This window comes from Gracilinanus agilis, chromosome 2 (genome assembly GCF_016433145.1).
Source record: "Gracilinanus agilis isolate LMUSP501 chromosome 2, AgileGrace, whole genome shotgun sequence".
In the NCBI taxonomy this organism is placed as follows: Eukaryota; Metazoa; Chordata; class Mammalia; order Didelphimorphia; family Didelphidae; genus Gracilinanus; species Gracilinanus agilis.
In genome coordinates, this window is record NC_058131.1 from 380,596,977 (window position 1) to 380,619,283 (window position 22,307).

Sequence of the window (22,307 nt, forward strand, 5' to 3'; positions counted from 1 at the left end):
ATAGAGTGCTATGAAAATTATGATGGCAAAGCACTCAGAAAATACTGAATGTTCTGAGGAAATCAGTTCTTTAAACTGTTCTAGGACTAGTGAGAATGGGAGAGGATTCATTCATATATATATAAAAAAAACCCCTTATCTTCTACCTTAGAACCACTATTACGTATTGGCCAGAAGGCAGAAAAGTGGTAAGGGCTAGGCAATGGGGGTTAAGTGACTTGCCCAGGGTCACACAGCTAAGAAGTATCTGAGGTCAGATTTGAACCCAGGACCTCTTGTCTCTGAGCCTAGTGTTCGATCCACTGAGCCACCTAGCTACCCCTTGGATTCATATTTTCTTGAGCATTTAGAAAACAGTGACTTTGCCAGAACTGTTTCTTTGAAATCAGAGATCATTTCTCTTATAAACATTACACAAAGACATATATATATAAAATATAAATAATCTGTTTCATAAACGAACTTTCAAAGATCTTCCTGAAATAATACTTCCTTAGGGTATGAATTACTATTAATTCTAGGGAGATATGTTATTCATGGAGGAAATTTTTGGAGATCTTTTTTCAAATTACTTTATGGTCAGAACTGATTTATCACTATTCGTTATCTTTTTGTGGAAAGTTAATCCATAAGAAGTGGATTATCTCTATCTCAATAAATCCTTATTGCCTGCTAAGGCTGAATTTTCATTTCTTGGAAACAGCTTTAACAAAATTAAGATTCCTTTTTAAAGTCCAAGGGTTTTGCCAGCAGCAGAATACAAGTTCTGGTGATTCTCACATCAGATAAAAATACTGAACTAAGACCTAGAGACAGTGTGTCTGTCACTGAAGAGCAGAATCCATAAATTCAGAAAGTTTGCTATCAGCTGACATTTTTTTCTAACACAACAATATCTCAACAATATCATCTGCTAAAGTGTTGACTGGTTATGATCTATGATGGCAGAAGAGTATGCAGTGTGATGAAATCTTGGAAAGTATTAAAATGAAGTTCTGCCACAAATTTTTCTTGAGAATGAAAACTAAGTTAGTTAAACTCAAATAAAGAGGTGAGATATTCTCTAGTTCAGACTCAGCCTTACAAATACTCCACCTTTGTCATTTGTCCAGAGTTCATTTAAACCAAATATTAATGAGTTTAGAAAACAGTTGATGAGTATGGACAAGTCTAAAAATAAGACATGTTAAAATCTAAGGAAAAAATTAGAAAGTAAATGCTTTTTGTGGCATTAACAAGAATATTGCATACATAATAGATTAAGCTAGTAGTAGATGCTTTCCAGAGGCAAGCAGAGGCAAGGCCAATGAAAACAATTCATTTTTCCAAATATGCAGATGTTGTAAAAATGTTAAATGAAACAGAACTATAGGATGTAAAAATATTAGAACATGGAAATCTACAAAAAGAGAGTATAAAAATTTGCCAGAGTTTAGTTAGACCTAGCTTTAAAATGCAGAAAAGTAATCTTAAGACAAATAATAGAAATTCTTTTGCTTTCATTCCATTTTCATCAAGCAAATTTTTAAGCTATATGTCATTTGGATTTTTTAATTTGGACACGCATTCACAAACAAGAACATCTTAGTACTAGCTATCATACTCGTTATAAATGAACAAACTGGCAGTCTACCTTTTATAAAACTCTCTTGAGTTTGCTCAGCTTCAGTTAATTCATTTGAATCAGGAAGAACTAATAAAACTCAGTCACAGGATTTATAAGTCTGAAAACCCGAGAAGCCTGGATATACTGTGGTGTGCTAACCTTGGAAGTCCTTCCAGAAAAGCTTTGTCATCTTAACACAAACACTAAAAACATTCTCAAACGCTGTCTGACTACTATCAGTACTTCACCCTAGCAAAGACCTAGAAGGACAGGAACTCTTGTACTGATCTTTAAATAGACTTGCAAATAATTAAGAAATAGCACTAATGAAGCAAATGTTAAACCCAAATCTTCTGTAATTAATGTCTATAATATTATTAAATCATTGAGTGCCTAATGATTTCATTTTCAGAGGTATTTTCACTAAAGCATCTCTATATTCCTTTTCTCTTTTTGCAAGACAACAATCATAATTTGAATCCAATAAATTTGAGAAAGAAAACTGATTCTTAGAAAATATTAAGACACCTTCTACTCTCCACTCCCTGCTTCTCACTCAGCTCCTTGATGTAACTTTCAAAGAAATATTCTAAGGACCTAATGGCATTTTTTTTTCTGTTATTATTTTTCTTTAAATATTTTCAACACTTAGCAAAGTGCCTGACACCTAGTAGATGCTTAATAAATGCTTGCTGACCTATGCTGAAATCTGCTTCTAACCTAATGTGACTAACTGTCAACTATTAATGATTAAAGCCAAGACCTTCAATGAATCTCTTGGCAGGAAAGTGGCCATCAAACAGATGGCTATATGAAACAATTTTATTTGAGGTTAAAGGATGCAGAGGACACCCAAATTTCCTTTTCTCTAGAAGAAATAGTTTGCCCACTGAAAAGATGGTAAATGGTAAAGTAGCACAAAAGGGTATACCTAGTGTGTTGTCATTTAATGAATCTTTGCATCCATATATGCCTAAACCTCTATTATTTATAATATTTAGTAATTTAAATGGAGATGACAGTTATATAAGTCCAGTCTCTTTCATTAGACTAAAAGCTCCTTATGAGAAATGATTAAATCATTTACTGTACTTGTATCCTAAGTGACTGAGATATGTGTATAAAGTTCTTTATAAACTTTAAAGTGCTATGTAAATGTTCATTTTTATGATGAAGATAAAAAAATACAACTCACTAAAACCCTCATGAACCCAAAAGAAAAAAATTCAACTTTACAGATTTCTGGAATCCATTTTAAAGAACAACAATGTTTTTTCTATTTTCTCAAAATTGCTTTTTATGTGTTTGCTGTTCAGGATGGTAAACAGAAAGGAAAACGTTTAAGATTTTATACAATGACATTCAATTGCTACAATATTATATACTTCTATTCTATTACTACAGCTTCTCTGACTGTAGTAATACAACAGAGAAAGAGATAATAGAGAAGTGTTATTTAGTAATACTCTGCTAGTCATTTTCAAACATTTTTTTAAATCATTTAACTTGCAGAAATGTACCTTCAATGCAGATGATTTTTTTTTCACAATGCAGGTGAAGATATTTACCTGTTTCTCATCATCTGGCATATCTTTTTCCAACCTCAGTAGGTATTCTTCTTCTAGTTCTGAGGAATTCACATTGTCATCCAGTTCATCTTTTGATCCTTCAACTCTTGGATCCTCCTTGTCTTCAAATGAGTCCCTACAGTCATGAAAGCACTCATCTTCTCCCTGGTCTTGACCATCTTTTAGCAGTTTGCTGTGTTTACATTCATCTTTTAAACTAGACACCAGTGGGCTAGCATGCTCTGATTCCTGGGGATCAGTAACTTTTAAACCATTGAACAAGTCTTCAGGAGGCCTAGAATCTTCTGATTTCTCCCCCATATTGACTTCCATGGGGGGTAAAGATAAGAACTTTGGGAGACAAAGAGAAAAAATATTATTTAAGTTGACTAGTACTTTATACAAAAAGAATGCTGCTAATCTCATTTTATGTAAAGAATTCTGTTTCCTCATAAGCATTTAAAAATATTTTACATCCATTGAAATTTAAGAGTAAAGCTGTCAAACAAGGAAGAAGAAATACATAGAGATAATTTAATTTTATTTATATTTAGTTATTTATTAAAACCCTTACCCTCTGTCTTAGAATCCTATTGGTTCCAAAGTAGAAGTGAGGTCAAGAGCTAGGCAACCGAGGATAGTTAAATAACTTGCTCAAGGTCTGAGGTCTGGCTTTCTACCCACTGAACCACTTACCTGCCCCCATACAGAAAATTTTAAATGAGGATCACTTTCCAGGTCAAGTATATCAACAAGATTGCTTATAAATACTAATTCATCTTTTCTCTTTTTCTTGCTAAACTTCTGTTGGAAGGGTTTAATTGATGGGGTCACTTGCCCAATATTTATTAGTCACCTACAGTGTGCAGAAGAAGGTAAGAATGGAAAAATTTGATTACAACCTGATTTCTCTCATAGAACTTTCTAGTAGGAGAATAAGATCAGATCTTTTTCTCTATAGAATTTTCTAAGGTGTAGGGAATGATCAAAGAAGTAAATGGGCTTGGAGAGCCAATCCCTTTGCATTTCTGCATAACTGACAAATCTGTATGTATGGTCAGAGGATTAGTAAGTGGAACTGTGAGTGTTATCTAGTCAAAGACCCTCATTTTTCAGAGGAGGAAACAAGGTTTAGAGAGAAGGACATTGCTTTAGGTCATACACGAGGGATAGGGAGAGGAAGACGGAGGAAGGAGGAATAGAAAGACACAGAAACGAAAGAGACACAAAGAGAGAGCCACATAGATGCAGACAGGAAGAGTAGTGGGAGAGGGATCCAGATGGCGTTTATTTGGGGGAGGGAAGGGAAGGGCTGTGTTCCCAGAATCGAACCAGGCCCCAGGAGTTTTGTCCGGTACCGCCGTGCAGGTAGCCCGGCTACCCGCCGCCCTCCCCTCCCCCCCAAGCTTCAAGCATTAGCCCTCGGAATCCCTGTGACGAACTCCGGCCCAGGCTTCGCCTTAGAAGCCAGGGACCGAAAGCTCGGCACCCGGTTGCCCACAACGGTTCCGTCCGCTCCCCTCCCGGAGAGGGCTCGGGCTTGGCGCCCAGTCTTCCCGACCCCAGAGTCCACGCTCCCAAGAACTAAGAAGTCACCGTCCCCAGGGCCCGAGATGTCTCCGCCGCCTTCCTCCCCGCTCTCACCGGAGGGCTGTCAGGCCCGGCCCGAGAGCTCCTTTCTCCGCAGAGGCAGAAGATTCCGATCCTTCACCTTCCCCAGAACTCTCACCCTTCACCTCTCGGTGGCCGATGCACTTCCGCTCGCGCCGACCAATGGTCTCGGCACCAAGAGGCATTCTGGGAGTGTGTTGCGAGCCTTGGGGCGGGGAAAGCAACGTCCCCCGCGGACCTACGTAATTGTACTGACCGTAGCCTCCGCAGGTGGGTTCCATGTTGTGTTACGGAAGGGAATGAGCTGGGTCGACGACCCGGGAAACCGCCTAGGGAAAAGAAATGCTTGACCGCCCCACAAATTTTTACTCTCTATAACCAATCAGGATTTTCCCTCTCCTTTTAATTTAGTGTTCTCCTGGGAATAGTAAGCCATAAAACAACACTCTGTGGGAGCTAACCTGTCGCAAATATTGTACTTTTGGAAGGCTCCTTATACCAAAATCCGCTAGGGTTTTTTCTGGTTCTTTAAGTAAATCGCTCAACTAACAATCAACAAACATTTATTAAGCACTCAGTGTGCGCCAGGTGCTGTGCTAAGCTATGGGAATGCAAAGGAAGGGGAAAATGAACTGCCCTCAAGAAGTTTACATTCGAATTGGAGAAACAACACGTAAATATATTTTATAAAATTACAAATCCGTACATAAAATGTGAAACGAAGGTAAACTTAGAGTGGGAAGGCCTGCAGAGGTGCGTTTTGAACTGAATTTTGATGAATGTCAGGGAAACTTAGTTGCTTAAGAATGATAATGCCAAACCCTTCTCCCTTTCTCCATCTCTCACCCTCCCTTCCCTCCCCCTCTCCCCTTTCTCTTTCCTGAGTGGCAGTGAACTTAGAAATATGGTTAGCCTCCTGTAGATGGAACAGGTTTGGATTATTGTGTGAAGCTGGATTTGAATTCAAAGCTTCCACACTTCAGGTCCAATGCCCTAGCCACCTGTGCTACCCAGCTGCCTTGTGTAATTTCACATGAATTTTAACAGCAACTGAAATATTTACTAGTAATAATCCATATAGCACTTAGGTAATACAAATTTAAAAAATTATTCTTATTGTGGGGGGCAGCTAGGTGGCTCAGTGGATAGAATCAGGCCTGGAGATGGGAGATTCTGGGTTCAAATGTGACCTCAGATACTTCCTAGCTGTGTGACCGGGCAATTCACTTAACCCTCATTGCCTAGCCCTTACCGATCTTCTGCCTTAGAACCAATACACAGTATTGATTCTAAGACAAAAGGTAAGGGTTTAAAAGAAATTATTCTTATTTTGTAGTTGAGCCAGGAAAGTAACTTGACCAATATTAGAAGCAGGGCTGAAATTCAAGTTCAGCAGAGCGTTTCCCACGACAATATAACTTCAGATATTTAGTATTTTGCCTTTCCTTGCTGCAAACTGTACTGATCATCAGAAGAAAATTCTCTGAAGATGATATTTTTTTTTATCTGCAGCCTCAGCAGTTTTTTTTTTTTGTGTGTGTGTGTGACAAGCAATATGACCAAGATGGTGGTTTAGATCTAGCTGGCTTGTGGGTAAGAGTTGTTAATGTCAATGATAAATGTATAAATATACCATATTAAATAAATGGAACTTATGAATATTCTGGATTGAGGAAGCCATCAAAAAGAGTGCAAATTATATTAAAGTCAAACATGATGTGGCTCTTGTCCTATATTTCCTTCCTTTGCACCCATTGTTGGTACCCACCTTTGGACCAAGAAAGGAAATTCAGTGCCTAAGCCACAGCTGGCATGGATTGAGCTAGCAAAACCTCCTTTCTGGACTCATCAGCATGGACCACACAACTTATTCTGAGTTATGGAAAATATTTCCCAACCCTTACATAATTATATTAAATATCTTTGCCTATTTAAGAACTAAATAACCAGTGACATGATAGCCCAAACCCAGCCAGGGATCTCAATTTCAGCCATATCAAAAGCTGCCATTAACTCTGTAGTAAAAGGAAAGGCATTTCTTTGTTCCTGCTCTTCGGAATCACAATGGCTCCTGGATCATTGTGCTTTGTAGGCTGGATGCAGAGATTCTGGGAGGAGAGTTGAGAAGGGGGACAAACCGTAATAGCAATAAAAATTGGCTTAATTATTATCAGCAATGCAAGGATCTAGGTCACTTCAAGAGTCTTAAGACAAAAAAGGCTATCTACTGTAATAGAAGAAAATGATGATGTCTGAATGCAGATTGAAACTTGTCATTCTTCACTTTATTTCCTCCATGAATTTTTTCTAGTGTAAGTGATATGTCTTTTCCCACAACATTATGAACATGGAAATATATATTGTATTATAACACATATATAACCTATATTACCTGCTGTCTTGGGGAAGGGGGAGGATGGGAGGGAGGAAAAGAACATGGATCAGAATATGATTATTGAATGTAACAACATGTAATCTGGAAAAAAACAAAAATAAGGAAATAAAAAGAGAGAAGGGAAGACAAAAGGGTCATGTGATATGTTCTTCCTAGATGTGGGAAGGAAAAAGTTTTCACAGTGGAATAGGAGGAGCTGATATTCCTCAGGACACCTTTGTTCAGGGATGGCACTTAATTATCAAAGCAAGAAAAAAATCCTTTAAGTGCTTACTACGTGCTAGGTACCATAAGCCTTGGAGATACAAATACAAACAAAAAGGACAATTTCTGTCCTCAAAGAACCTACATTCTGATGAGGAAAGACAAAACCCAAAAGGGAGCAGAAATGATTCATCTCTTGTGGGCTTGTTAGGCTCCTTCACAAATCAAGTTGGAAAACAATTCTTATTCCTATTCCTTTTTTATGGAAAAAAGGTAGAAGGTGATGTCAAATCTAAGTTTTAGCTTAAGTCAATTTTTTGGACTATAGGATCAAATATTAAGTTTTAAAATATGTAAAGTTAGAAGACATAAGTAAAACATGTTATTTGAATTGTTTTCTAGATATGATGATATATTTGCATGTATGTACCTGCAACTTTATTGCCTACTTATGGTTGTAAGTAATTAGCAAATAATTACTGAGTCCTTACTTTGGGTAAAAGAGATTCCTAAAAAAAAAAAAAAAAAGAATTACGATCTAGTCTTGCCCTCACTGAGCTTACAACCCAAGAAAAATTAGGGTTCTAAAAAGTACTTTTGATTACTTTAAGAGAACACTTGAGAACACTTGAGGGGAGTGGTCAAGAACAGGATGTGTAAAATTTAAATATCCAATAACTCCAGGTATCATATTTTATAAAGTTTATTAATCTTCCAGATTTACATGCCTAGTTTCCCCAATGAATCAGTACACATAACGAACTTATATCTCTAAAGATCTTTAACTAAAGGTACATACAATATTGCAGTTTCTAAGGGGAAATTGCAATAATTTGGGGAAAAGAGAAATAAAAGGGAAAAGGAACAAAACCATTGATTGCTAGGCACATTGACAAAAAGCCAATTGGGCGCAGTCCCCTTTGGCTTAAGAGTATACATTCAAAATAAATGAGTTAACTCCCCACAGTTCAATTTACTACATCCCAAAGTTCATTCTGGATCTTTTGGTGCAGTGTGTGGTTTCTGCAAGCTTCTTTATGGAGCCTTCTCCAAACAGTTCACTTTCTTGATTCAGGGAGGTAGCAAGTTTCTTATCCTAAAATTACTCTCAAGAAAAAGTTTTATAAATCTAGAATTTTATGACAATTATACAGATGGAATAGTGACTATTAATTTGGAATGTCAACATTGAACTGTATTTTCAGCATATAGCTTTTGTCTTATTCACAATTACAATAGATGTATCAAATCTTGTGGGAGAGAAGGATGGCTAAGGGAATGGGGAGACTGCTAGTTTGGACATTATGCTAGAAATGTTTGGACTTAGGGTAATGTTAAATAAAATTGTTTTAATGGATTTGTGAATAAAACACAAAGTATAGTACTGATTTTTTTTCTCTTTGTCACTAACTTATTAAAAGGGAGAGTTTTTTTGGAGGATTGATTTTAGAAAGAGAGAATGAGTATGATAACTATGTCGAAAGAAGGGAAGAAAGTTAGGAAGTTATACAGGAAGAAAAGAAAGATTATTGATTATGCATTTTAAAAAAATGAACAGGATAGAACAGAAGGAGATCCAAAAGGAAATACAGATAAGTGGGACAGCTTTAGAACTAATGTGATAAATTTAGTATAAACCTTAAAACTACAACAAAAAATTATGTGTAATGAAATTTATGGTTTCATATCTAATGCTCTTCATGTCCTTTGTATATGGAAAACATTTCTGTTTGTTGGTACTGGTCAAATTCAGAATAATGAAAAAATTAAAAAAAATTTTTTTTAAAAAGAGGGAAAAAGCAGTTTAGGAAAACTAAATGTCACATCAGGCCAATCTTAGGGTATATGAATATTCCAATGTTGTTTACTTCAGAGTTATGATTATATCACTTCTCTACCCAAGATTTTTATTGTTGATGGTTACCCAAGATTTTTATTGACTCCTTCTTGTCTTTTTTCTTTCTTTCTTTCTTTCTTTTTTTAAATAACCTTTACTTTCCATCTTGAATACTAAGTATTGGTTCCAAAGCAGAAGAGCAATAAGGGCTAGACAATGGCGGTTAAGTGGCTTGCTCAGCGTCATCCATCTAGGAAGTATCTGAAGCTACATTTGTAACCAGAATCTCTCCTCTCTAGCCCTGGCTCTCAATCCATTGAGCAACCTAGCTTGACTATACCTTATAAAACTGGCTGGTACTCAAGATTCCCCATAATCTTCTTCCAACGTATTCAACCTTATTTCATACTACTGTTCTTCATGCATTTTACATTCAAGTTAAACTGGAATGCTTCCCTATTCCACTCACCTCATCCTGCTCTCTCCCAGCTCATTATTTTTACCCATGCCGTTTGCCATGCCTGAAATATATTTCCTCCTACCTCTGTATTGAAGTTATTCCTTATTTTCAAAGTTCAACTGAAATGATAATTCTATCATGACTAACTTTCCAAATGGTATTTTTTCCCTCCTCAAAGTTGTCATAACACTTTTTCCTGGATATCTTTTGTATGCCTCTTTTTCATTCATTTTATTCTCTTATCATAGATTTAGTAGCTGAAAAATCTTAGAGGCTATCTAGTCCAATTCTAAACTCTAGTATTTAAAAAATGAGGAAATGGAGACCCCCAGATTTACCTGAGATCATACAGGTACTAAATGGTGGGAGCTTCCCACCCACCATTGTATCTTACTTGTATGCTTTTCCCCCCTACTCCCAGTCAGATCACAAGCTCCTTGAGAAGAGGGCTTCAAATATATCTTTGTATTCCCAGTGCCTAACATATACTAGGCACTTAATAAATGTGTATTGAATAATTATGAAGATAGATCTTAGACGGGGAGGGGTAAAATCTTGTCACTCTAGAAAGGGGCCAATGATTTCTTTGTTATCCTCTGTTAAAATTTATATGGCTAAAGGAGAGAGTACCTTAGTTTTTCAGTCTTAAAATACCAACTACAAATCTGGCTATCAGAAGAAAGGTGGTATCTACCTAGAGGTTTGGATGATGGCCATTTGGCCTTATGGTAAGTCTTGAGTTTTCCCCTTGATATGTTGTTGATTCTTTGCATTCCAAGTGGACAAATGACATCATGATATTGGGATATAGGTGAGGTGTCTTGCAAGTAAATTGAATTTTAGTGAATCAGACTTTCTTTCTTTTCCAGTCACTAAAGTCCAGTGGCAAGATGATTGGCAATGGCCTGGTGTATAATGGTTGACCTTGGAGTCTTTGATGTCTGACCAAGATCTAAGTGCTTCACAGCACCTGCTTCAGGCCACCTTCATGGCTGTTGGAACAAATTTCTCTCATTCACATAATCTGCCAGGTTCCTTCCCCTGCTCCTCCCCCACCAACTAATTCACTGATAGGTTTGAGGCCTGTAGGTTACCTTCAACTTGTCCTAATGATTTTACCAGGATGTGGCTGCTGCACATCCTACAGCTATTTGGAGCCAGATGTGAGAATTGGGCACATACATTTTAAGCCCAGATCCTAGCTAATTAGTGACATTTCTTATTTCACAATATAGATTTAGATATGGAAGTAAATTCAGAGATTATTGAATTTTATCACAAATATGAAAAAGAAGGCATAGATTGGTTAATTTGCTTGAAGAGGAAGAGCTGGGATTTGAATACAAGCCCTTTAGTTCCAAATCAAGCACTTTCCTTCTGCAACGTCCTTTCTCAAATCATATTAGGAAAACAGACTTTTGGAGGAGGAAGTAGCAAGGAATGGTAGCTCTCAATGAACAACTCGGTCATAATCAGTAATATAAACATCCCAAAATAGTTCCATAAATTGTTTGGAAAATCTATTGAAATTCTAGTTTGCTTATAGACAATCTTTTTTTGGGAAGGCAGCATAACTAATAAGCATAACAAGTTTCCTGCCACTTTGTATAATGAAGTTGTAATGGATTCATGCAACATGCTGAACATTGTTAAATGACATCTCTCAAATTTTATTCATCAAATCCTAGCATAAGAGTTGAAGGAGATAGACATCTTTTAGTCTGATTTCCTTATTTTACAGATATTACAACAGGTACTGTCAATTGAAATAATTCACCTAGGTCATATAGTTATATAGTTAGTGATAATAGAGATAGGACTGGAATTCAGATTTCTGGATTCTTAGTTTAGGGTCCTTTTCACTAGTAAAAGTCCTATGTCAATTGTTGCTTTTCTCCCTTTATCCTCTAGTTACCATTGTATATATTTTAGATTTATTTCTCCCTATATAGATTCTTTACCACCAGCAGAATGTAAAAGTTTTGAGCTCAGGGTCTCTGTATCCATGGCACCTAGCACACTGGTTCATATATACGTTAGGCACCTAAAATGTAATGTTAAATTAAATTTCTTTCTTTGCCTCTGTTTGACCCTCATGAGTAGAAAAGAGAAAAGAAAACAGAACTTCTGTGGATCTTAGTTTTGCTATTTAAATGTAATCCCTTATTACAATAATTTGCTTGTCTTTTAAAGGTGGGTGAGGGGGTTGGTCAAATATAAAGCTTCTTAAGACAGCTAAGTGTCACAGTTGATAGAATGTTGGTCTTGTAGTCAGGAAGACCTATCTTCTTGAATTCAAATCTGGCCTCAGTACTTAGTAGCTGTGTGACCCTGACCAAGTCACTTAACTCTGTTTGCCTCAGTTTCCTTATCTATAAAAGGAACTGGAGAAGGAAATGGCAACCCACTCCAGTATCTCTGCCAAGAAAATACCAAATGGGGTCATGAAGAGTTGGACACAACTGAACAATAACAATACCTAACTTTACATTTATATTTATCTCTAGTTAATTCCTGGCCTCTTTGTAATTGAGGCAAAACTCAAATATTTGGGTAACAACAGATTAAATTACAATATCTTCAGGTAGACAAGCATAGGGAAGGGAAGTTGAGGAAAGAATTGCTCTTTTCTTGGGACTTATCTCAGTCTGGATTAACCGTCAGTGGATAGACTGCTGGATCTAGAATTAGGAAGACATGTTTAGATCCAGCCTCAGATATTTACTAGCTATGGGCAAGGTACTTAATCTCTGTTTGCCTATTTCCTCTACTGTAAAATGGGGATAATAAGAGCATCTATCTCCTAAGGTGGTTGTGGGGATTAAATAAGATATTTGTAAAAAGCTCCTAATGTGACTGGCATCATATAAATGCTAATTTCCTTCTCTCTCTGATTCTCTTTGCTGTTCTCCTTTGCCATGACTTTGCTCCTAACAATGTCCTGGAAATGTCCTTGTTTGCTCTAATTCTGATTCTTTCCTTCCTTCCTTCCTTCCTTCCTTCCTTCCTTCCTTCCTTCCTTTCTTCCTTCCTTCCTTCTTTCTGACACACATAGCCATGTTTGATGACATGTGGCTGCATGTGGTCGCATACAGAGAAGTATGGGGCCACATGCCAAGAATGAAACATTTGCTATAGTGTAGTGTAGACATTCTGTGCACTATAGATGACAATTCTACCTATATTAATTTACCTATTTTGGTTTATTAAATACAGTTATATATTACAATTATACATTTTTTATTTAAACCTGTAAATATTGCTAATTTTTTTTTCTCAAAGTGACACACCACCGGAGTTATGCTTGTTTTTTTGGCAAATTTTGACACACCAAGCTCAAAAGGTTGCCATCACTGTTCAAAACATACAATATATACATAGATTTGGAATAATTGGAAGGTAACCTGAGACAAGAAGGTGCTAACAGCTGGAGGGACTGGGAAAGTCTTGCAGAAAATAGCACTTGAATTGAGTTTTTGGGGAAGCCAGGAAAACCAAGGGGTAGAGGTGAAGTGGCAGAACATTCCAGGCAAGGAGGACAACTAGTGAAAAATCACAGAGAGAAGAGATAGAATGTTATATTAGAGGAACTATAGGTAGGACAAGTGGCTGGAGAGTAGGGTTCATGGAGAGAAGTAAAGGCTAAGAAGAGGGACATGGTAGGAAGGGGTCAGGTGTTATTAGTAAACTAAAGCTGTTATTAATAAGCTAAAGCTGTTATATTAAACCTATTTTGTAGATGGTTGTTAGGGAGTTAAACTATTGTGAAGGTGGTTGATAAATGTCCTGAAGTAGTTTGATACAACCCTTATTTATTCTTTGAGGGGAAACAGGGACAGGAAATAGGAGTGAGGAAGTAGGAAATATATCTTAAAATTCTAATCCTTATACTAAAAATATCTAAATACTCCCCCCACCCCAATCTAACTGCTTTCTTTTCAGCTTCTTCTTGCCTGCAAGCAGGCCTCCTTAAACTAGTCTCACTATCTTTAATAATATTTTCTTCTAACTAACCTATGCTAAATGATGAACTTTAAATTGATAATGAACTCCTTAACTCCTTAACCAAAATCCAAAACTGCCAGAAGCCAACTCTCAGAGAGACCTCTTGACAGAGAGCAAACCTGAACAGCTCAGGACTCCAGTTCTCTCAACTCCAAATGGTCAAACTGCTTGTCATGCTGAACAGACAGTCCAGCTGCTCAGTCTGTTCTTTTCAGAACAGACCTCACAGTCACTGACTTCTTCTTAACTCTGAAATCTTCATTGCCACTTCTCTTGATATAGAGAGGAAACTCCAGCAGCACCTTCCTACTCCTCTCCAACTGAAGCCAGAGCAAAATGGAGAACCTAATGACTTCCTTCACTGGTTTTTATGGTTTCCTTTTAAAGAGTTGGAAGCAAGATCTCTCTGTTCCTCCTTCTTAAAGTGACAGAGTCAAAGCTGTCTGTATCTGCCTTTTATGGAAACAGAATACAAATGAAAACCTTACCCTAATCTAAAACTTCTGTTCTTAATGAAACAGAGTGAAAATATGAAATTCCTTCTAACACAGGTAATGAAGAACTTCAAATGCCAAACAAAATTTCTTTTTTTTAAAAATAATTTATTATTTTTTTTAAACCCTTGTACTTCGGTGTATTGTCTCATAGGTGGAAGATTGGTAAGGGTGGGCAATGGGGGTCAAGTGACTTGCCCAGGGTCACACAACTGGGAAGTGGCTGAGGCCGGGTTTGAACCTAGGACCTCCTGTCTCTAGGCCTGACTCTCACTCCACTGAGCTACCCAGCTGCCTCACAAAATTTCTTTTTGATTCTTCTGTGATTGGGAGTCAATGGAACTCATTGATCAAGCCAGTGTCTTGGTCAGCCCTGTGTTTTAGAAAAATCAGCATGATAGGTGAGTGAAGGATAGATTGGAGTGCATGAAACTTGAAACAGGGAGACCAATTAGAAAGATACACAATTGTTGAGGTGAGAAATGATGAACTAGAGCTATGACCATGTGAATTGGAGTGAGGCATATGGGAAAAGTAAGTGCAGGTAAGAAATGGCAAGAGTTGGCAATAGATTGGTTATGCGGGATGAGGGTGTGCTGTCAAGGATGACAATGAGATTGTTAACCTATGTGACCAGGAGGATGATGGTGCTCTTGACAGAAATTGGAAAGTTCAAAAGAGGAGATGGTTTTAGGGAAAGATAATGAGATCTGTTTTGGATGTGTTGAAATTGATATGCGTAAAGGACATTCAGCTGGAGAGGTCCAAGAAGCAAATGAAAATCAGGAGAGAGACTAGGGCTGAATATACAGATTTGGGAATAATCTGAATGATCATTGAACCCATGGGAGCTGATGAGTGCAGAAAGTGAGATAATTTAGAATAAAAAAGAGAAAAGAACCTGGAAAAGACTTTTGGGGGATACCCATGATTAGTGAGTAAGGCCTGGATAAAGAACAATTAAGATAAACCGAGGATGAAGAGTTAGACAGCTAGGAAGAAAACCAGGGGAAAGCAGTGTCACAAAAACCTAGAAAGGAGTGAGTTATCCAGGAAAAGGTGATCAATGGTGTCACATGCTGCAGAAAGGTCAGGTCAGGAAGGATGAGATCTGTGAAAAGGCCCTTTGATTTGTCATTTCAGAGTTCACGGGTAAGTTTGGAGAGGGCAATTTCAACTGAATGGGCATCATTCAATTGAATGGTGAGGTCAAAAGTCAAATTGCAGAGGGTTTAGAAATGATTGAGAGGAAAGAAAGTGGAGACACCGAATAAAGACAACTTTCTGAAGGAGTTTAGCTTAAAAGAGCAGTGGCAATGTGGTATGATAGGGTGAGCATGTGAAAGAGATAATGTGAAAGAGATAATGTGAAAAATGCAAGGATTTGGCAAGACATTAAGACAAAGGAGAAAGAGATTCAAGGGTAGAGGATAGGGTGCAGTAGTGAGTAGGTTCACCGAGGGATGAAGATATGAAAGGGAGGAGAGTGTAGATAGTGCAAGAATGATGACATGGGAAAGAATTGAGGGTTGGAGAGAATAGAAGCCATGGTCAGAATGAAGAAAAGTGTTATGGGTTATGGTTGTTATCTTTCATGCCTGAAGGGGACCAAAAATGACATGACAAGTGATGTCTTTTGATTCAAGCATAAATTAGATTTAAGTGAGGCAGAGTTGCACAAAGTCTTCAACCTCACTCAGCCTTGCTTGAAATTCAGTGGTAAGACAAAAGTCAAGAAGACAGGTGATAGCTGTTGGAACAAATTGTTCTCATCTGCTTCTTCCACTGGGGGAACTCTTAACATGACTGGGGTAGACACTCCATTAACTTACCTATGGGTTTGAGACCTGTAAGTTACCTTCATCCTGGTTTAGCTCCCTCTGCTGAGATGGTTTACTGAAGTGTGGCTGCTGTGCATGCTATAGCTTTTTGGAGCTACAGGGGGAGCTGGGAGGCAGATGGACACTAAAGGAGGAAAGAAGCCCTGAAAAGGGTTCAGGAAGCTGTTATACCAGAGGTACTAGTCTTCTCTGAATACCCTGTATACCTTATGGGTTATAAGTCACATGGAAAGATGGAATATAAAAGCTTATGATCAGATAAAAGAATTTTATAGTTATAATTATAACACTTACAGGTAATGGCAAGATCAGGAGTATAGTTTAGTTATCTCTGTGTGTAGCTGAGGTGGTATAGAGGATATCATTCAGTGAGCCAATAAGTATTAAGGACTCCCTATGTGCCAGGCACTGAGCAAAGCATGGAGAATAAAGGGAAAAGCAAATAACAGTTCTTGCGGTTGAGGGTGAGGCTTCCTGGTTAAGATGGTGGCTGAGTAAAAAGCAGCTGCTTAACCACTCCTAACCGAAACATAGGACTCCTCAAGAAGACATAAAAAGAAATCCAGAGGAATGAAGGGACTCCACAACAGGGCACATCATTGAAGGTATGGGGAATTGGGGCATTTCCATGCTATAAGGGGGTGAAATAGCTCTCACTAAAATGCAAGTTGAGCAACCTCCTCCCCCACCCCACACCACCTACAGTGCCAAAGCCAGTGCACAAGAGCTAGAGCAAGCTTGGGGCACCCATTAAGTCCTTGGTAGCTACCTGGGGTCACCAGGGCAGCAATACTTAAGACCACAAGAGGCTAAAGAACGCGCGTGGACTTTGAATGCAGACCCTGAGTGCAGGCTCTTGAGTCCATGGATCCTGAGCACAGGAACGGACTCGGATCCTGAGCACAGGAGTGGACCTTGAGTGAAGACCCAGTGCAGAGGGGTGCATGACTGTGGAAACAGCACCCTGAAACTATTAAAGGAGCCTCAGACAGAGGAACAAACAAGGGGGGCACCAGGAGGCTTGACCCTGAGAACAACGAGATCTGAGACTTCAGGAGCCTAGAGAGTGCAAACAGAATCTGGGTGTGAGGAAAAACCTGAGAGGGCACAGGGCTAACAATGGCAAGCCATTCTCAAGAACCCCAAAAGAGAAAGATCATCAAGAAGAAATCTAACACTGGACAACTTTTACACAGAGAAAGTCCAGACAGCAGAGCAAACAGCAGAGGAGAACAAACAAGTAATCACATCCAAACCTTCCCAAAATAATGAAAACTGGTCACAAGCTATTGAAGAGTTCAAATCTGAGATGATGAGAAAGATGGAAGAGATCTGGCAAGAAAATAACAGTTTAAAAGGCAGAATTTCACAATTGGGAAGTGAGGCAAGTCAACTGAAGACCAGAAATGACCAGATTGAAAAGGAAAACCAAAAGATTATGACTGAAAACCAGTCCCTAAAGGCTAGAATTGAGCAATTAGAAGCTAATGATCTCTCAAGACAGCAAGAACAAATAAAACAATCAAAAGACAGATAAAATAGAAGGAAACATGAAATATCTCAATGAGAAATTGACAGATCAAGAAAACAGGGCCAGAAGAGACAATTTGAGAATCATTGGTCTTCCTGAAAAAGCAGAAATTAATAGAAATTTGGACTCCATACTAAAGGAAATTATTCAGCAAAATTGCCCTGAAGTTCTACAACAAGAGGGCAATATAGACATTGAAAGGATCCATAGATCACCCTCTACTCTAGACCCAGAAAAGACAACCCCCAGGAATATAATAGCCAAATTCAAGAGCTTCCAAGTAAAAGAAAAAATCTTACAAGAAGCCAGAAAGAGACAATTCAAATATCAAGGAGCACCAATCAGGATCACACAGGATCTGGCAGCCTCCACACTAAAAGACCGTAAGGCTTGGAATATGATATTCAGAAAGGCAAGAGAACTGGCCTTCAACCACGGATCAACTACCCATCAAAACTGACTATATACTTCCAGGGGAAAGTATGGGCATTCAACAAAATTGAAGATTTCCAAGTATTTGCACAGAAAAGACCAGGACTAAATGAAAAGTTTGATATCCAACCACAAAAATCAAGAGAAACATGAAAAGGTAAATAAGAAACAGAGGGGAAAGAAAGAAAACTCATAATTTTTAAATTTGCCTCTTTAAGGGCTTCAATAAGATCTAATTATCTGTATTCCTATGTGGAGAAATGCTATGTATAATTCTCTGTAGTGAACTCTATTCGCTATTATAGTATTCACTATTATAGTAATCAGAAGAATAATTCATAGGGAGAGGTTGGAATACTAAATGGTCTAAGATGATATGGAGGGGTGGGAAAGAGGGGGGTGAATAGTAGGGGACACCAAGAGAAACTTAAGTGAATAAGAAAAATAGGATATTCTATTACACACAAAGAGGGCATGGGAAGGGGAGGGGGCAAATACTATTATAAGAAGGAGAGGAAGAGAGCATTAAGAGATAATATTTAAACCTTACTCACAGTATAATCAACCTGGAGAGGGAATAGTAGTTATATTATCCACTGGGATATAAAACTCTATCTAACCCTACTGAGAAAGTCAGAAGGGATAAACCAAGGGGAGCAGGGGAGTGGGGAGTTCAAAAAAGGGAGGGGAGAAGAAGGGGGAAGGAATTCATTAGGCCTTTAAAAACAAAAAGAGGGGAATAAGGGAAGGGGTAGAAAGGGAAGTTAATCAAGGGAGGGGATACTGGCTTAAAGCAAACCACTGGTTTAAAAGGAAATAGTGTAAGAAGAAGGGGTAGGACTAGGGGAGAATACAAAAATGTCAGCGAATGCACAACTGATAATTATAACTCTGAATGTGAATGGGATAAACTCGCTCATAAAACGGAAGCAAATAGCAGAGTGGATTAGAAACCAAAATCCTACCATATGTTGTTTACAAGAAACACATATGAGGCGGGTGGACATACACAAGTTTAAGGTTAAGGGCTTGAGCAAAATCTTTTGGGTGTCAAATGAGAAAAAGAAGACAGGAGTGGCTATTATGATTTCTGACAAAGCCGAAGTAAAAATAGATATGATTAAAAAAGACAGGGAAGGTCATTATATCCTGATTAAAGGCAGTATAAACAATGAGGAAATAACACTGCTCAATATGTACGCAGCAAGTGGCATAGCATCCAAATTCATAAAGGAGAAACTGGCAGAGCTCAAGAAGGAAATAGATAGTAAAACCATAATAGTGGGAGATCTAAATATTCCTCTTTCAGATCTAGATAAATCAAACCAAAAAATAAATAAGAAAGAGGTAAGAGAGGTGAATGAAGTCCTAGAAAAATTAGATTTAGTTGATATGTAGAGAAAAATAAATAGGGACAAAAAGGAATACACCTTTTCAGCTGCACATGGTACATTCACAAAGACTGACCATGTAATAGGGCATAGAAACATTGCAAACAAATGCAAAAGAGCAGAAATAATAAATATAACCTCAGATCATAATGCAATAAAAATAATAATTAGTAAGGGTACCTGGACAGGCAAATCAAAAACTAATTGGAAATTAAATAATATGATTCTCCAAAACCAATTTGTCAAAGAGGAAATCATAGAAACAATCAACAATTTCATTGAAGAGAATGACAATGATGAGACATCCTACCAAACTGTGGGATGCAGCCAAGGCAGTACTCGGGGGGAAATTTATATCCTTGAGTGCATATATTAACAAATTAGGGAGGGCAGAGAATGAATTGGGCATGCAACTCAAAAAACTAGAAAGCGAGCAAATTAAAAATCCCCAGATGAAAACTAAATTAGAAATACTAAAAATCAAGAGAGAAATTAATAAAATCAAAAGTAAAAGAACTTTTGAATTGATAAATAAGACTAGAAGCTGGTATTTTGAAAAAACAGATGAAATAGACAAAGTACTGGTCAATCTAATAAAAAAAGGAAAGAAGAAAACCAAATTGACAGTATCAAAGATGAAAAGGGAGGCCTCACCTCTAATGAAGGGGAAATTAAGGCAATCATTAAAAACTATTTTGCCCAATTATATGGCAATAAATATAAAAATTTAGGAGATATGGATGAATATTTACAAAAATATATATTGTCTAGATGTTGATTCCCTTCTAATTTTGGTTGCATTGTTTTTGTTTGTACAAAACCTTTTTAATTTAATGTAATAAAATTATTCATTTTAAATTTTATAATTTTTTCTAACTCTTCCTTGGTTTTAAAATCTTTCCTTTCCCAAAGATCTGACAAGTATACTATTCTGTGTTCACCTAATTTACTTATATTTTCCTTCTTTATATTCAAGTCATTCATCCATTCTGAATTTATCTTGGTGTAGGGTGTGAGATGTTGTTAATGGGAGAAACAACATGAAACCAACCTGCACAAAAAGATAAATACAGAATTAATTGGAGATAATCAATAGAAGGAAAATACAAGTTTAAGGAACACTAGAAAAGGCTTTTCATAGGAGATAAGATTTTGCTAGGACTTGAATGAAGCCAGGAAAGAGGAGTGGAGTTGAGGGGGAGAGAATATGCTAGGCATGGTGGAGTGTCAGTGAAAATGCCTGAAGTTTGGAGATAGAATGTCATGGGAAGGAGGCAGCTGGGTGGCTCAGTGGATTGAGAGTCAGGCCCAGAGATGGGAGGTCCTGGGTTCAAATCTGGCCTCAGATACTTCCTAGCTGTGTGACCCCGGGCAAGTCACTTAACCCCTGTTGCCTAGCCCTTACCACTCTTCTGCCTTGGAGCTAATACACAGTATGATACTAAGACAGAAAATAACGGTGGTATATATATGTATATATATATATATATATATATAATGTCATAGGAAGTCATGGGAATTGAGTAGAATGAGGAACTGGGAATTTAGGGTATTTAAGAGGGTATCAGTATTTATATTAAAATTCCTTAGTATGAGGGTAAGAAGTGGAGAAAAGCAGGGAAATATCCTAGAGGAGTGATGGTAAACCTTTTAAAGACCAAGCACCCAAACTGCAGCCTTCATGCTACTTGTGAACCCCACTCCCCTTACCCCAGACAGGGGAGGGAATAAGCAGTCCCACTGGGCTGCTGTGTAGAGGGGTGGGTCATGTGAGAAATGTCCTCAGGCATGCATGGAGAGGGTGAAGGGAGCAGCCTCCTCTGGCATGTGTGCTGTAGGTTCACCAACCCAGTCCTAGAAGATGATGGACAATTATCACATAGATCTGAATTAGGTGAATGAATTTGGATAGCTTGAATCTGAGAGGAGAGATTGTTTAGTGGAGGTGGGTCTGGAAGTAGCAATGGAGAACAAGGAGCATTCTAAATCTCTTTCCACAGCCAGTGAGTAGTCATGTATGAAGGAAGGAAAATGTAGTCAGTACTGGAAAGAATTGCAAGGGAATTGGTGTTTTCTGGAGAGACACAGGACTTCGTGAGGGGCCAGAAGAAAGGAGTAAGAAAGGAAGATAATCTAGATAAGATCAAGAAGAACAAATCTAATTCTACTGAGATATACTATATACTACTATATCAGAGATGTCAGAAAGGCAGCCCACAGCGGCAAAATATAGCCTACAATATTTCCTGTTTAACCTCCAGGTTAAGATGGACAGTAATTGGAAAATATTTAACAAAATAAATAAAAATATAACAGAACATAGGTAATGTTGCTATGTGGTTTTCTTTTCTTCTTTAATATTTTCTTTTCCCATTTATATGTAATAACAGTTTTGAACATATATTATCTGAAATTAAAGATCCAAATTGTCTCTCTCTCTCCCCTCCACTCTCCTGGAGATGGTAAACAATTGGATCTAGGCTATATATGTATGATCATGCAAAACATATTTCTGGATTGGTTGTTGTGAGAAAATATTCATAAGATGTGGTTTTCTAAGTCAATATGTAGCCCAAAGGGATGCTTACATACAATCTAAAGGTTCTCATATCTATTTGAATTTGGTACTAGTGTCCTACATGACAGACTTTTATATGTTTGCTGTGGGTGTTGAAAAGACCTTGTGAGAGATAGGATTCTGAAACCAAACACAACTGAAATAGTAGGGCAGTTGACTAATTCATGGGTTCCTAAACATACCAGTGGCTTCAAATTAGTAGGAGACAATGCGGTGTGGTGAACTGAACCCTAAATTTGGAGTCAGAGAATCTGAGGTTGATTCCTTATTTATTATTGCTTTTTTTACTTATTACCTATATAACCATAGGCAATTAGCTTTCCTCTTTGAGACTCAGTTTACTTATTTACAAAA

General features: G+C 37.7%; 1 protein-coding gene across 1 annotated transcript in view; it reads right to left on the reverse strand.

Moving 5' to 3' along the window:
• Nucleotides 1-4,905, reverse strand: part of TTC1 (tetratricopeptide repeat domain 1) — a 53,498-nt gene extending 48,593 nt beyond the window's left edge. The window contains exons 1-2 of the mRNA XM_044664460.1: nt 4,819-4,905; nt 3,175-3,525 (exon numbers count right to left, since the gene is read on the reverse strand). Coding sequence (XP_044520395.1) covers nt 3,175-3,507 — 333 coding nt within the window. The 5' untranslated portion in view covers nt 3,508-3,525; nt 4,819-4,905. The remainder of the gene's footprint in view (nt 1-3,174; nt 3,526-4,818) is intronic.
• Nucleotides 4,906-22,307: the final 17,402 nt, after the last annotated feature.